The following is a 12,680-nucleotide window of genomic DNA, read 5'->3' on the forward strand; positions in this document are numbered from 1 at the left end:
ATTAAAGATACTATATATACACACACTAACTTGTTCACACCCATATTGCCTAAAAAGGTGTAGTATAAGTGTAATGAGTATATTAGGAAGTCACTACGCCATTTTTCTAGGTTCCAACACCCTAATTTGTCGCTTTACACTCTTTTTGTGTGGCGAAGAGGGTGTTGACCGACTGCAATGTGCACCCTTGGTTTTCAGTAGGGTGATGAAAGGGTGTGAAATAGGTGTACAGTTGCTAGGTTTTGCTAGGCTTTGCTAACTTTTGTTAGGTTTGGCGATGTTCTTTCTAGACTAGGCTAAGTGCTGAGGCCAAGTTTAGCCGGATTTTACAATGCAGTTCCAGTGTGTCCCCCCACGCTGGCAGCGGACCCAACGGGGATATACAAGCTGGGTCGACCCCCAGCTCCGCTGTTTCTCCAGCCTTGCATCTTTAGTGCATACTGCGCCATTTTTTTTATTTTGGCATTTCAGCATCCCAAGAGGACTAGTACCTTAAAAATGGTATAGTAAAAGGTGCGCATGTACGCATGCACCCGTTGTGCTCACACTTGAAGAGGCTCGATAACCTGCTTCACTGTTGTAATACCCTATCTGCGGTGGTGCACCCTATCCAGGAGGCGCAGTTCTTTTTCTTGGTATTTTTTGCTAACGCCACCGGACCTATACTCAAGCTTGAACAGCTTCGCTGGTAATAAATTCTGCCAATTTATATTGTTTTAAACATCGTGAGGTACAAAACACTTGTACAAAATGTCCAGTCCACCAGGATAAACAGGGATATACCTCCAAAGTTGGCGGTCTTTTACACCTTTTTTTCTTAGTTTCCAACACCCCAATTTGTATCTTTACACCCTGTGGGAAAATGGGTGTCGAAATAGTGAACACCCTTCTTGGTGGGTGTTGAAATAGGGCGGAATATCTGTTTGGTATTTAATAAAGTTCTATGACTTCTTGAACCTAATAACCACCTCACGATTAATTTTTTTTTTTGCAAATCCGCATGCTGACTTGTATATGCTCACATTAAAATGCATAATTCCAAAATAAGCGCTACAATGTTTGATTTTTGTGACCAGCCCACCGAATCTATCAGAGGACCTTCCTCAGCTGGCTATAACAGCAAGAACAGCAGGTGTACTTCTAAGTGTGTACTCGCTCTCCCCATGCATCCCGTTGGTTTTCTTGCTCAATTCATTTGTTTTTTTTTTAATTGCGACAGTATGCCTTTTATTTGTGGTCCAAGTCTTACTTGTGCGTGTTGAATGTGTCACGCTGCACGCTCGGCCGATTCACACTGTCACGCGTAGGTGCGCTGCCCACACCCTCTTTTAGGGTGTTAAGCAACCTTATACCCTTACTTTAGTTCTTAAGAACACCCTTTTTCCATTCTTACACCCTGTTTTACCCGAAACACCTTTTACAGGTGTGCGCCATGGGACAAGATTTTTGCACCCTCTTCGGCCAAAAAGGGGCGTAAAAACGTTCAGTGTGTACAATATTAGGTCAATGGAATATTAGGGGAGTGTTCGGCTCAGCACCACACCGGAGCCACAACTCAAAGCAGTCCGGATAACCGAATCCGCAGCTAGGATTTAAGTAATCCTGGCTTACGGCTAAGGAAAGGGAGGTCGTCCAAGAAGTCTATACCTTGCAGAACCCATCTCTGGCATTAAATAAAAGCCTTTTTTCTTTCTCTCTGTCTCAAAGGAACAAGGAAGGAAGGTAGCTTGTGGCAACACTTACAGATGAGAAAACAGCAGTGTGGTTTAAGAAACAAACTTTGGTAGGAGGCGTTATCGAGCAAAAGAAGGGCCTGGGTCGCACCGGATGTGTAATGAAGATTGCAGACGACACGTGCTCCATCCAGTTCACGCAATTACTACAAATTAAGCAAAGACAGGGAAAGACTAAAGACTCGGAGGAGGGATAAACTACTGGACAAAGGATGCACTCGGCAAACCCAGGCTAAAAATCTATAGGGACGGCCTTCGTCCTGCAGTGGACAGAAGGGGGCTAATGACGACGATGATGAGAAACAGTCATTCATCGTCGCATATTTTAGACCTCGGAAGCTTGCACTTTTACGATCAGGAAGATTGCAGGGCGCGAAATAATGTCCAGATTTACATTCACCCCCTTGGAGAAACAGTCTTCCGGGAGGAAATGATTGTTCAGTCGTCGCGTAATGTCCCCTTTGTCGCGCAAGCATGCAGGAGCCAGCATGCCAAAAAGTGACATCTCGCGAAGCGGCCAACACTACTAACACCATTCGCTGTGCATCACAAACAGCGGGATAAAAGTCGAGGGGCATGCGTAGGACCGACAAAAGAAATCTAACAACACTCGCAGCCGCGCCACAAACAAAACAGTTCGAAGAAGGGAAAGTTTTGGTAATGCTCGGTACAACTCTATTCTCACTTAGCCCGATGGTGTGTAGGCGAGGGACCTCGAAACAGTTCTAAGAATACCTACCGAATCTCCATTCCCTATTCATTGGAAGCTATTTGTGCTTCCGAAACTCTGTTCAACACATTCACAAGAACTTCTCTTCCATCATATTGTTCCAAATACTGCAACCGCGCTTCATTAAGTCAAGGAGGATAGGCAATGTTCTCACAAACATAAACCACGAACTTACATACGACTACACTTTACACGTAATCGGTATGGGTAGAATTGAATACATCTAGATTTAGTATAAACGGCAAAATGCAATAATAAGCAGCATCTATCCGTCCACAAGATCTTCGGTTTTTTTTTTCCTCAAAATTCTTCTTCATTTAACGCCAATCTTGAAAGTAAAAAAATGTGATAATTGGAGATAACATTTTAATCTCCAGGGGTTGCATATTCACATATGAATGAATATATAAACTGCTTCCATGGACATGGACACGAACAACTAATTGACCAACCAACTCTTGGTTCCGCATTCGTCGCCTCGGCCATGGGAGGACACGTGAAGGACATAATCCTTGTCGCCCGCAGCAGCCGCGGAGGAGGTATTGCACCTGCGTGCTCAGACATTATCACAGTCGAAATCAGTGTAAACCAGATGAAGACCTTCGTGCACATCGCGTTTCACAAGCATCCGCGAAATGCGCCAAATCTGCTTCGAGTACGACTCCACAGCCCTGTCGCTACCCCTGACTTCGTGCTAATGTAATTTGCACCACATTTGCCACAATTTTTTGCACGTACCCCTAGAACACAAACCTCTACCTTGTTCGTCTTGCACTTTCAGTATGAAGCGTTTTATTTTTGAAAGCTAAATATTATTTATTTCTCGGTTCATTCGATGGTCTGGAACACAGCATACACCAGGAGTTCCAATGACAAGTTCCAGAAGAAACCTGATATACATCCGCTATACAGATTGCAGATCTGTGATGTGCAACGATACAGATACGTTACACAGTTCCACAGGGTTTGTATCCGAGAATGGGTCCAAATTACATTCACCAATGACACGGCAGTGCAGCACACAGAATAACGGAAGCCAGCAACCAAAGATCTTTCTGCAATCCACGAAGCTCACTTGTTCGTGTCATCGCACAATGCACGGCAAGGCGAGAAGAACAATTTAACTGCTAAGACAGAATCTATGCACCTGTCGTTGGCCGTACGCCGTTGAGCCTTCCAGCGACACAATCGTGGCAAAGTAGCTGTACGCAGCTCAGAAAAGGTTATGTCTGAACTCGTACCCATGGATCTCGTTCAATGTGCACATGAACGGTTCACGTTATTGAGGATGTTTATGCCAAGGCGAAATTGCGCACGTATAAAGGGCAGATGCGCTTTGACTTAAAACAATACGAGGTCAAAAAAATATCATCAGCAGCAGCAGCAACAGCCCGCTAGGTCCACTGCAGGACGAAGGGGGCCCCCTCCATCGACCTCCGACAAATTCTGACCCGCGCTGCTCGAGTCCATTATTTGCCTCCCAAATTCCTTATCTCGTCTCTCCATCGAGTTATTGGTTTTCCCCCTTTTCTAGACCCGTCTCTCGATATCCACCCTGTTACCCTGGCGGGCCACTGGTTGTCGTTTCGTCTAACTACGTGACCAGCCCAAGTCCACTTCTTTTTTTCTTTGTCTGAACTATGATATCCTCAACTCGAGTTTGTTCTCTGACCCAGGAAGCTCGTTTCCTGACCCTTAACTTGCCCCTACCCCTATCATTTTTCTTTTCCTGTCCCGTTGGGCCAACCTAAGTTTGCTTTAAAGTTGTTTAGTAAGGCGCCAAGTTCCCGCTCCATATCTCACCACTGGCAGAACGCATTAGTTGTATATACTCCTTTCGAATGACAGAGGCAGCTTAATAGTACAATAAATGCTGATCGAGGCGAGTACAACATGACTAGTACTAAACAAGCAGCCGCGGAATTGTGTCGCAGGATACTCGGACGTCAGCAATTTTCCCGGTGTTACGAAATCATTCTCCATAAATTTCACATAAAATCATAATACGAGTGCAAATCAAACGCTGATACACATTTTAATCGTGTTTGAACTAGTACTTGGCAGGTACCATAGCTCACTTATGGTCACAAGGCCCCAGCATGCAAAATTACTCCCACCTCCCCTCGCGGGAACCCCTGTGTAGATGCGACGCATAGGGGGTTCCGTTGTTGTTTCCGTTAGGTTGATTCTCCCATCGCGTGAAACGTGCCGTGAACCTTCTGGCGCGGCTATGACGCAACGTGGCGCGGCTATGACGCAACACAATCCACTTTAATCCAAGCCAATCCAATCGAATCCAATGCCCCTCGCGAGAGTGTGTTCGCTATCGGAGAGGAGAGGGGTGAGCGGCGGAGAGCGCAGCTCGCGCGGCGAGGAGAATGGGGGAGGGGTGTGGACGGACAACGACAACGCCGTATGGAGGGACAAGGTGAGTGAATGAGATGCCGTCGCATCTAAAATACACGTCACATTTTAACCCTTTCCAAATGAACCTGCCTCATTCCAACACACAGCAAGGATTGTTGCTTTTACGAAAGCTGAATCGAAATCTCTTCACCACTATAGTGAAGTCGAACAATATTTCTTGGCGTTTTATAAGCAAATTTTCGAGAAGATTACGCTGAGGTCCCCATGGTATATATACACCGATGCCGCCCCATATCACGACAGTGACGCATCGGCACTATAGCGGTGGTCGACTCTAACAGGAGCCGCATCGCTACAGCCTCCGTCAGAGGCAGAGAAAGTGGCAATCGGCCTGGCCATAGCCCACAGCCACGCCTCCCCATCTAAACATCAACACAAATTTCAAATTGACCTTGCTAAATTTTCTAAACGGCAGAATGCCGCCTAGAAAATTGGCAACCCTGCTGCAAGGGCCCTAACCCCGTATCCGGACCTGCTGAATCATCTGGCCACCGACGCACTCTGGCCTAATGGGAAACAAGAGGACTCACGAGACAGCTCAAGATATGGTTCGACGAGAGCCCCATAGATCCTGAAGATAGTCCACTACATCTTTGCTATAAGGACCATGTCCACACTTCTGGCGATATCTTCGACCATTTCCGCCAAGATCGTGTCTGTTTTCCACCACCGCATCCATCGCTCAGTCGCAGGCAAGCAGTCCTTCTGAGGCAGCGTGAAACGATCTCAGTCCTCACTCCACGTCTCAGTTCAGTAATACTAAACCCTGCGGTTTCCCCTTCTGTTCAGTAGATATGGGCCAACCTTCACCAGATCATGCGGTCGTGTCCAGACGTACCGGCATCACGTAAAAGAACTCATACCATCCTTCAAAATCTAACATACGTTATCAGAGTGGGAGACTGCCATCTCTGGCCCGGCTTCCTTCGGGCAACAAAGAGGCCTTCGCCCAGTTGGCTGAAGACACTGATCTCCCGAAACATCGTCGGCCTCGCTGTCCAGGTGACTGAGTGAATAACCCAGGAGTGCCGTCACCACAACTTTTGGGCAAAAAATAAAGTGTTACCACTACTGCTGTCTTGATGACAGATATGCGCGTCCTCTGTATGGATTTCGTGGCGTCTACAGTCTACAAGACATTTAGGATTCTCTTTTCTCAGAAGCAAGACGTGCGCCTTGATTGATCGCCATTCCCTCGTTCTGTACTGCACCTTCGAGTGGTAGAAATTGAATTCCTTACGGCTTCCAGCAAACCCTGTGAATAAATTCGATGTTAACGACACACAAAAGTGCTCTTCTTACATTTTGTTTGCACAGAGGAATCTTTGCAGGGACCATGAACACAGCACGCAGTTTTGCTTTAGCCGAACGACTGTGCAGCTAAGACCTCAGTTACAGTATACATACAACACTGTTCCGCGGGGATTGATGGCGCCACCTTGGAGGAATTCGTGTTTAAATGGGCGCTTACTGCCCCGACGTGGCACGGGCTCTGTGACGTATACTCTGGGGAGCAGCCAAAAAAGGGCAGCAAGTACCCTGAGGCTGGCGGAAGTTCAGAATAGCTCATTAAGTATATGTTAACAGCGCGCCGGGTGTTTCGCCATGTAAAAACCCTACACACCATGCAGCTTGTTGTCTCAAGCTTCGTTCCTGATTCGGGCGATGAAACTGGGTAGAACTAAGCCGGAGCTATCCGGAACCGTCTGCTCTGACTGAGAAAACGGCGGGTGCGATTTTCTCGCGATTCGTTCGGCACCAAAAGCTATGGCACTTGTATACGAGAGCCACACATCGTCCTTGCCACTCGCTGCCAACTGACGTTGATTTGCTCAATGGCCTTGCATTGCATATAGCCGTTCGCTATTCACCTTATCGCCGCAAAGTGACGTGACACGAATTCGGAACACGAAGAGTTCCAGCTGCGAGCCCACAAATATATTTCGGCGTGTGGTTGATTTTGCCAGCATCAGCCAATCACCCATGTTAGATTTTCAGCGTCAGAATTTGAGTGCGAAACAGTTTTGCAGGGAATCTGCATATGACTAGGGTGGCGGGATATTCTGTGTACGCGAACAAAAACACGTATGTGCATGAAGCGTCCCATTTGTACCGTAGTGACGCTATGCGACTCCCGAAAAGCCGCGTACCTCTGAAGAGCGACGAATGGAACGAATAAGACAATGTGGTCGACGGCATACTACGTGAAAAGCGACCAGAGAATCGAGCGTCAGCTGTAACACTTTGCGAGATAGTCGTTGACGACGGCGCTGTGGATTTCTGCAAGCCACACGAGAAGTAGATCATACAATTGATACTTGAAAAGGTTGAGCTACAGTGTAAGGATTCACATCAACCAACGACGCCACATTGGTCACGTATATATATAGCGTTTGCAGAACTTGTACCTCTGTAGAGTTGAACATGGTTGTCTCCAAACAACGGTAGAAGAGGTTCATAAAGTTTATGGCTGAAGATTACATGTGATGTGTGCACTTAAGTTTCCCCCCAAAAGAGCGTTACACACTTCGCTCGAAAGAGGACAATGGCACACAGACTGTGAAAATGTCTGTGCGTACTAACGATAGGCAGGATTGTGATGTTCCCTGTGTATGTATCCCCACGCACACCCAAGTTTGGTGAACACGCCCATTGCCTGGGTTAGCCGCGATGACACTGCCCCCGCGATCATCGTTGGAGACTTCTATCTGGTAAGAAATGGTTCACTTAGTTGGTGCTGAAAGTGTTTGGTTTGAGGTGTCACACGAACCCCAGTCAGTCAAATACTCAACATCAGACGTGTATATATTTAACTTTGGCCAAGAATCCGTCAAAAATTATAACCGAAACAACCAATGTGTACCACCGCAACCACAAAGCTACCGTCACAACCATTGCGAAATGACGAAAATAAATACATGTACCTTTGTATAACCTTGTGTGATGGGCTCCGGCTTCGCTGGTCATCCACTTTTAGAGACTGGAAGACTTCAGCTCGTCCGATTGAAGATAGCGTAAAAATTGGAATTAGTGTTACTCCAGCCAGGCAGTCTTTCTAAATGAGCGAAGCTGAATAGTGTCTCCTAGTTTCCCTGTGCACTCCCAACTCGGGAAAAACAATATCAGAAAAATATTCCACTGTTTCGCACGTATCCGCTCTACCGAAAGTAAAATTACCTACCAAGGGTTATGCAGACACATCGAAATAAAGCCTACAAATGCCACACACCCTGAAGTATCAATAATATAGCAGCCACACTCTGAAGCCTGGAGTTTCGAAGTAATAATTTGCAGGTGAAGACTCTGTGAAACGAGTAGTGATAGTAAAGCCAAGCTGATCTCCCCTTCCCACTTTAATTTTAATAATTCGCCAGAGATGCTGTATTATTGTGCATACGTGTACGTATACGTTCGTTGTCGAAGACACCTTAGGAGAACGGGAAAGCTGAAGCCAGCGCTCAGCAACACCCGGCGCAAGTGATCAGACTTTCGATCTAAGGCGACCAGCCCTTTCTTCATATACGTTAGAATCCTCAAAGCTTTCGGACGCTTGTTAACCCAACTATTCTTGCATTCCCCTAGCCAAAACGAGACAACTCAATTATGACTATCATTAAAGTTTTCAGTGTTCATCGCAACAACAATTGCGATTGATTGTAATCTCAGACGTATTATCAAGGAATATCCCATTAGGTAATCAAACCATCTCAAAGCAAAACACCCGCAATGCCAACGTTTTATTAACGTGTGTTCGCGACAAAAGAAACGATAAATGCATACTTGAGTATACGCTGCCGTTTGAAATTGTCGTTGAGTGGGTGGAGTTCATTTCGACCGGCCTTTTAAACAAAGAGGAGGAGGCAAGCCGTATACAGAGGAAGCTCGGGCGTTTTGTCCAGCCAAAAGTGTCCTATACAAGAACCAAGGTGCGCTCTGATTAGCGAGCGTATACATAGTTTAGCGCAACTTCCACCAGAGTCGAACAGCGTTCTGATTTTGGTGGGAATCAAGGGCTATTGAGCGTCGTTTTTGTTACTCGAGTCCGTGAAAAGAAACCTGCCGCGGCCGGGGATGGAGCCAGGCGCTTGAACTCCGAACTTCGCCACCGCTGCCGGTGGCCATCGAAGTTCGCCTGTATTCGAAACTGTTTTATACAGAGCCTTTATTGTTATGAGAAGAATAATTTGCCTCTGCAGATTCGTAATCCGAGCAAAACACCACAACACGACCAACAGGCAATATCGAGTAGGGACCAAATCTATCACCCGCCGAACCAACACCGCTTATGAAATACAGATGGTTTGCAGCAACAGTCAATTCGGTATTAACTGCGGAGCATTTCTGAGGAATCTCGCCTGTATATGATTCCCGGCGGTCGGTTGTCGGTGGCCACAAAACGTGTACTGGGCGGGCTCAGCATTAAGCCTAACTATGGTCGTTCATATGCAAATATCTCATCAAAAACCGGCGTTTAACCTAGCTAAAAACAACGAATGACTGATTATAGTACTAGTTATAATCCAGTGACGCCACGCATTTGAATAAGGTAATCTGAAAGAAATGTGCCGGTGCAAAGGAGGTCAGGTGAGACCAACGGGATCAGAGTAATAAAGGGTAAAAAAGGTTAAAGACGAAACGTTTCGACGGGGAAAATACACGCCAATAATTATTAGGTTATAGGGAAGTTATGATCCGTTGCTGTACTTGATAAAGTTCAAAACTATTTCAAATGGGTGGCACCAAAGGAAAGTTGCTGGTGGCAAATCTAGTTATGACGAGAGCTTGAATAGAGTAAAGCGTAGTGGTCACCTAGCCAAGCAGGCCAACAAATGCTGAGCCAAATCCAGTCAATTCCCACTGCTTCCCTTGCTAGTAGTTCCACAGTTTCGTTGTAATATAAAATATGGGGGAAACTGTCGCCCAAGTGCCACGACGCCATAACAGCCTGTAGTATTCTTAGTCGACCTGGCTTGCAACATGGTTTCTTGTCCCTCCTGGCAAAAAAAGCCACAGCAGAAGCTCATCATAATCATCATTAGCAGCCTAGCATTGCTTTTGGTGTCTTGATTCCTACCGCTGATCATAATCATCAGCCTACCACCACACTAGGCCCCTCCCTGAGGCTTCCAACTCCTCTTATCCTGCGCTGTCCAAAATCATTCCTTGCCCCCAAATTTCCGTATCTCATCCTTGCACTGGGCTATTCGTCTGTAGAAGTGTCTACCTCAGGTTGCATCATTACCCCGTCTGTAGAAGTGTCTACCCTCAGGTTGTATCATTACCCCGCGTGTAGAAGTGTCTACCCTCAGGTTGTATCATTATCCCATCTGTAGAAGCGTCTACCCTCAAGTTGCACTATAACCCCGTCTGTAGAAGTGCCTACCCTCAGGTTGTATCATTACCCGTTTCGCTGCGAGGCGCTTATCAGAAAATATACCGTTGCTAAAATACCAACTCCTATACCCTAACGTGCCCCTATTTCAGCTTCCAAGATAAGCGATGATGCAAATAATTTGAAATAGATGTTTGTTTGCCTACTGAACTTGAAAAAAAAAAGCTCGTGTTTCATGCTGCTAAGGGTTTCGTGTTTCATGTAAAAAAGCTCGTGTTTCATGTAAACCTGCTAAACGCCGTGTTGTTTTTTAACCCCAAAATGTGATGATATATGCCTGTCTCCAGGTGCATGACGTCACGAAGCACCTTCAACGTCATTCCGTGTTCCGCATCATAGGATAGCAGACAGCGCGTAGATGCATTTCCATGCTGCACAAGCTTCTCATATCTCCCGCCTTCGTCGCTAGTGCACACACATTCGGTGATGTGAATTTTGTCTTGGCCAGCACATACTGTGTTCTACCCAACATTCTACAAAGAACTGGTCCGTAATTGTTTGTGGTATGCTTCTGCACTGAGAATTGTAAGTACTCAACCGCTTTTCTTCGTGGGTTATAACAGCGCAGTACACAAAAGCGACAAGGCCCAGTAACGTCTGAATTTATTATTTAAACCAATACACATTGTATAACATCGGAGAGACAGTAGAGAACACCAGAAATGTAAATTCCAGAGTTAAACGGTTTTAAACACCTATCAAAGTCATACAAAACCGGTGTAGCACATTCTGTTTAGTGCAACGGTACACATTAAACCGGCGCCAGTAAAAGTTACATAGCGGAGAATATTTTCACCCAAATTGCAGCAAGGAATGCATGCCGACTAAGATACATCATACAGACGCCAAGCAGCGGAATGCAACGACTGACGCGCAAGTATGCAACGCTGTAGCGGTTGAGAATACCGTGACCATCTCTAAGACCGCCGAAGTTCTGTAGAAGACGGCGGAGGAGCGAAGATCTTGCTGTGAAGGCACGTAACCAGCGCCCGCAATGGTATGACAAGTTCCCACAGACTGCCGTGAAACAATCGCGCTTATCTACGTGCTCGCGATTAAAACCTGCTAACTGGGCGGCACCCCCTCCCCTTCCCCTTCCATGCGCGCTAAGAAAAACCGCCAACGTGTTCGCCAATGCCTATCGCACAGATAGGGCGGCCACGAGTTCGCCGAGATCAGTGCATCTGCCGAGGAGGCCAGCCGAAGCCGGCCGAAGGGCAACCTGCCCAAGCGGCGAAGGTCGCGCAGAATGGCATGCCCGCAATAGCCCGATCGCGAGCGGGCGCCGCCGAAATTTCCCCGCGCGTGAGTCTATTCGCGAGCGTGAACCGCCGGCCAAGTGTCCGAGCACGCCGGAGCCCCGGAGAACGCTGTGCGCCAGCGCTGCTTTTGCACACGTGGAACGTACTCGGAGGAACGCGCGAGGACACCAATTTAGGTCGCCCGGAACAAAAGAGAAACAAATAAATGAGAAGGAGGAAAAACGAAAGGCGCGCTCTCGAGCGTGCCGTCGGGTTAGGCAAACAGTGTCGCCGGCGATAAGTCCGAGGGCTCACCTGCAAAGCGGTCACGACGACGGGCCTCGTTGCCGACGCTGGTGGCACCGACGATGCGCGCATCCCTCACAGCACCGCGCACCGCACTGCACAGCGCCGGCACACGCCGCCGGCCACAGCACTGCACACAGCGCTCGAAAGCGGGCCGCGTGGCGCGCCCTCCGGGGCGTCCGGACGGCTTCCCGGCGGAGCGAAAGGGTTGCGCCGCCGCCGTCTGGCCTCGCGATTCCGCGCCGCACGCCAGGTCCCGCCGCGCCGCGGCCGAACCTCCGCGGCCGTCTGCTAGGCCTAACCCATCAGGCTAGTCAGCGCCCTCGCCCTCGCCGCTTTCCCTCTCATGGCGGTGTTGTGGCGAGGAAGCGAGGGGGGAACCCAAACAGGCTTTTTCGCCAATGAACGCAGCGCGGCACCGCCGTTTTTTATGCGTCTGTTCAAACGGGCCAATGGGAAGTCGCTTGGGGGCATTGAATGACAGCGCAGGCACACAAAAAAAGATGCAAAACTCAGCAAGGAGAACGCCGAGGGAGGCAAATTTGAGAGAGAGAAGCTAGCCTCGACGCGGCGACTACATAAACGAGCGCACACGAAAATGCAGTTTCCGGTTCCGGTGCTACCCGGGCTTTTTCTTTTGCGCGCACATTTTTGGGCGCTTCCCCCCCTCTTTGTCGTAACCCTCGCCGCCCTTGTGTCGACGGCAGACGTGTCTGCATTTTAGCTGGCAGACAGGAACGCGCATTGCTCGTGCGGGCGCTGTGCCGGGTGTCCGTGTTTTTTTCCGACGACGGCACTCCGGCGTTGTTAAACCGAAGCCACTTGTGCGCCTAGTTAAATGGCTCGGAGTC

The 12,680-nt window shown here is 48.0% G+C and overlaps 1 protein-coding gene across 2 annotated transcripts in view; it reads right to left on the reverse strand.

Moving 5' to 3' along the window:
• Positions 1–11,977, reverse strand: part of LOC144178276 (uncharacterized) — a 116,038-nt gene extending 104,061 nt beyond the window's left edge. For both annotated transcript variants that reach the window (XM_077706012.1, XM_077706011.1), the window contains exon 1: positions 11,839–11,977. In XM_077706012.1, coding sequence (XP_077562138.1) covers positions 11,839–11,901 — 63 coding nt within the window. In that variant the 5' untranslated portion in view covers positions 11,902–11,977. The remainder of the gene's footprint in view (positions 1–11,838) is intronic.
• Between the last annotated feature and the right edge of the window lie 703 nt (positions 11,978–12,680).

This window comes from Haemaphysalis longicornis, unplaced genomic scaffold (assembly GCF_048455015.1).
Source record: "Haemaphysalis longicornis isolate Haplotype H1 unplaced genomic scaffold, Haemaphysalis longicornis Haplotype H1 scaffold_4, whole genome shotgun sequence".
Taxonomy (NCBI): domain Eukaryota; kingdom Metazoa; phylum Arthropoda; class Arachnida; order Ixodida; family Ixodidae; genus Haemaphysalis; species Haemaphysalis longicornis.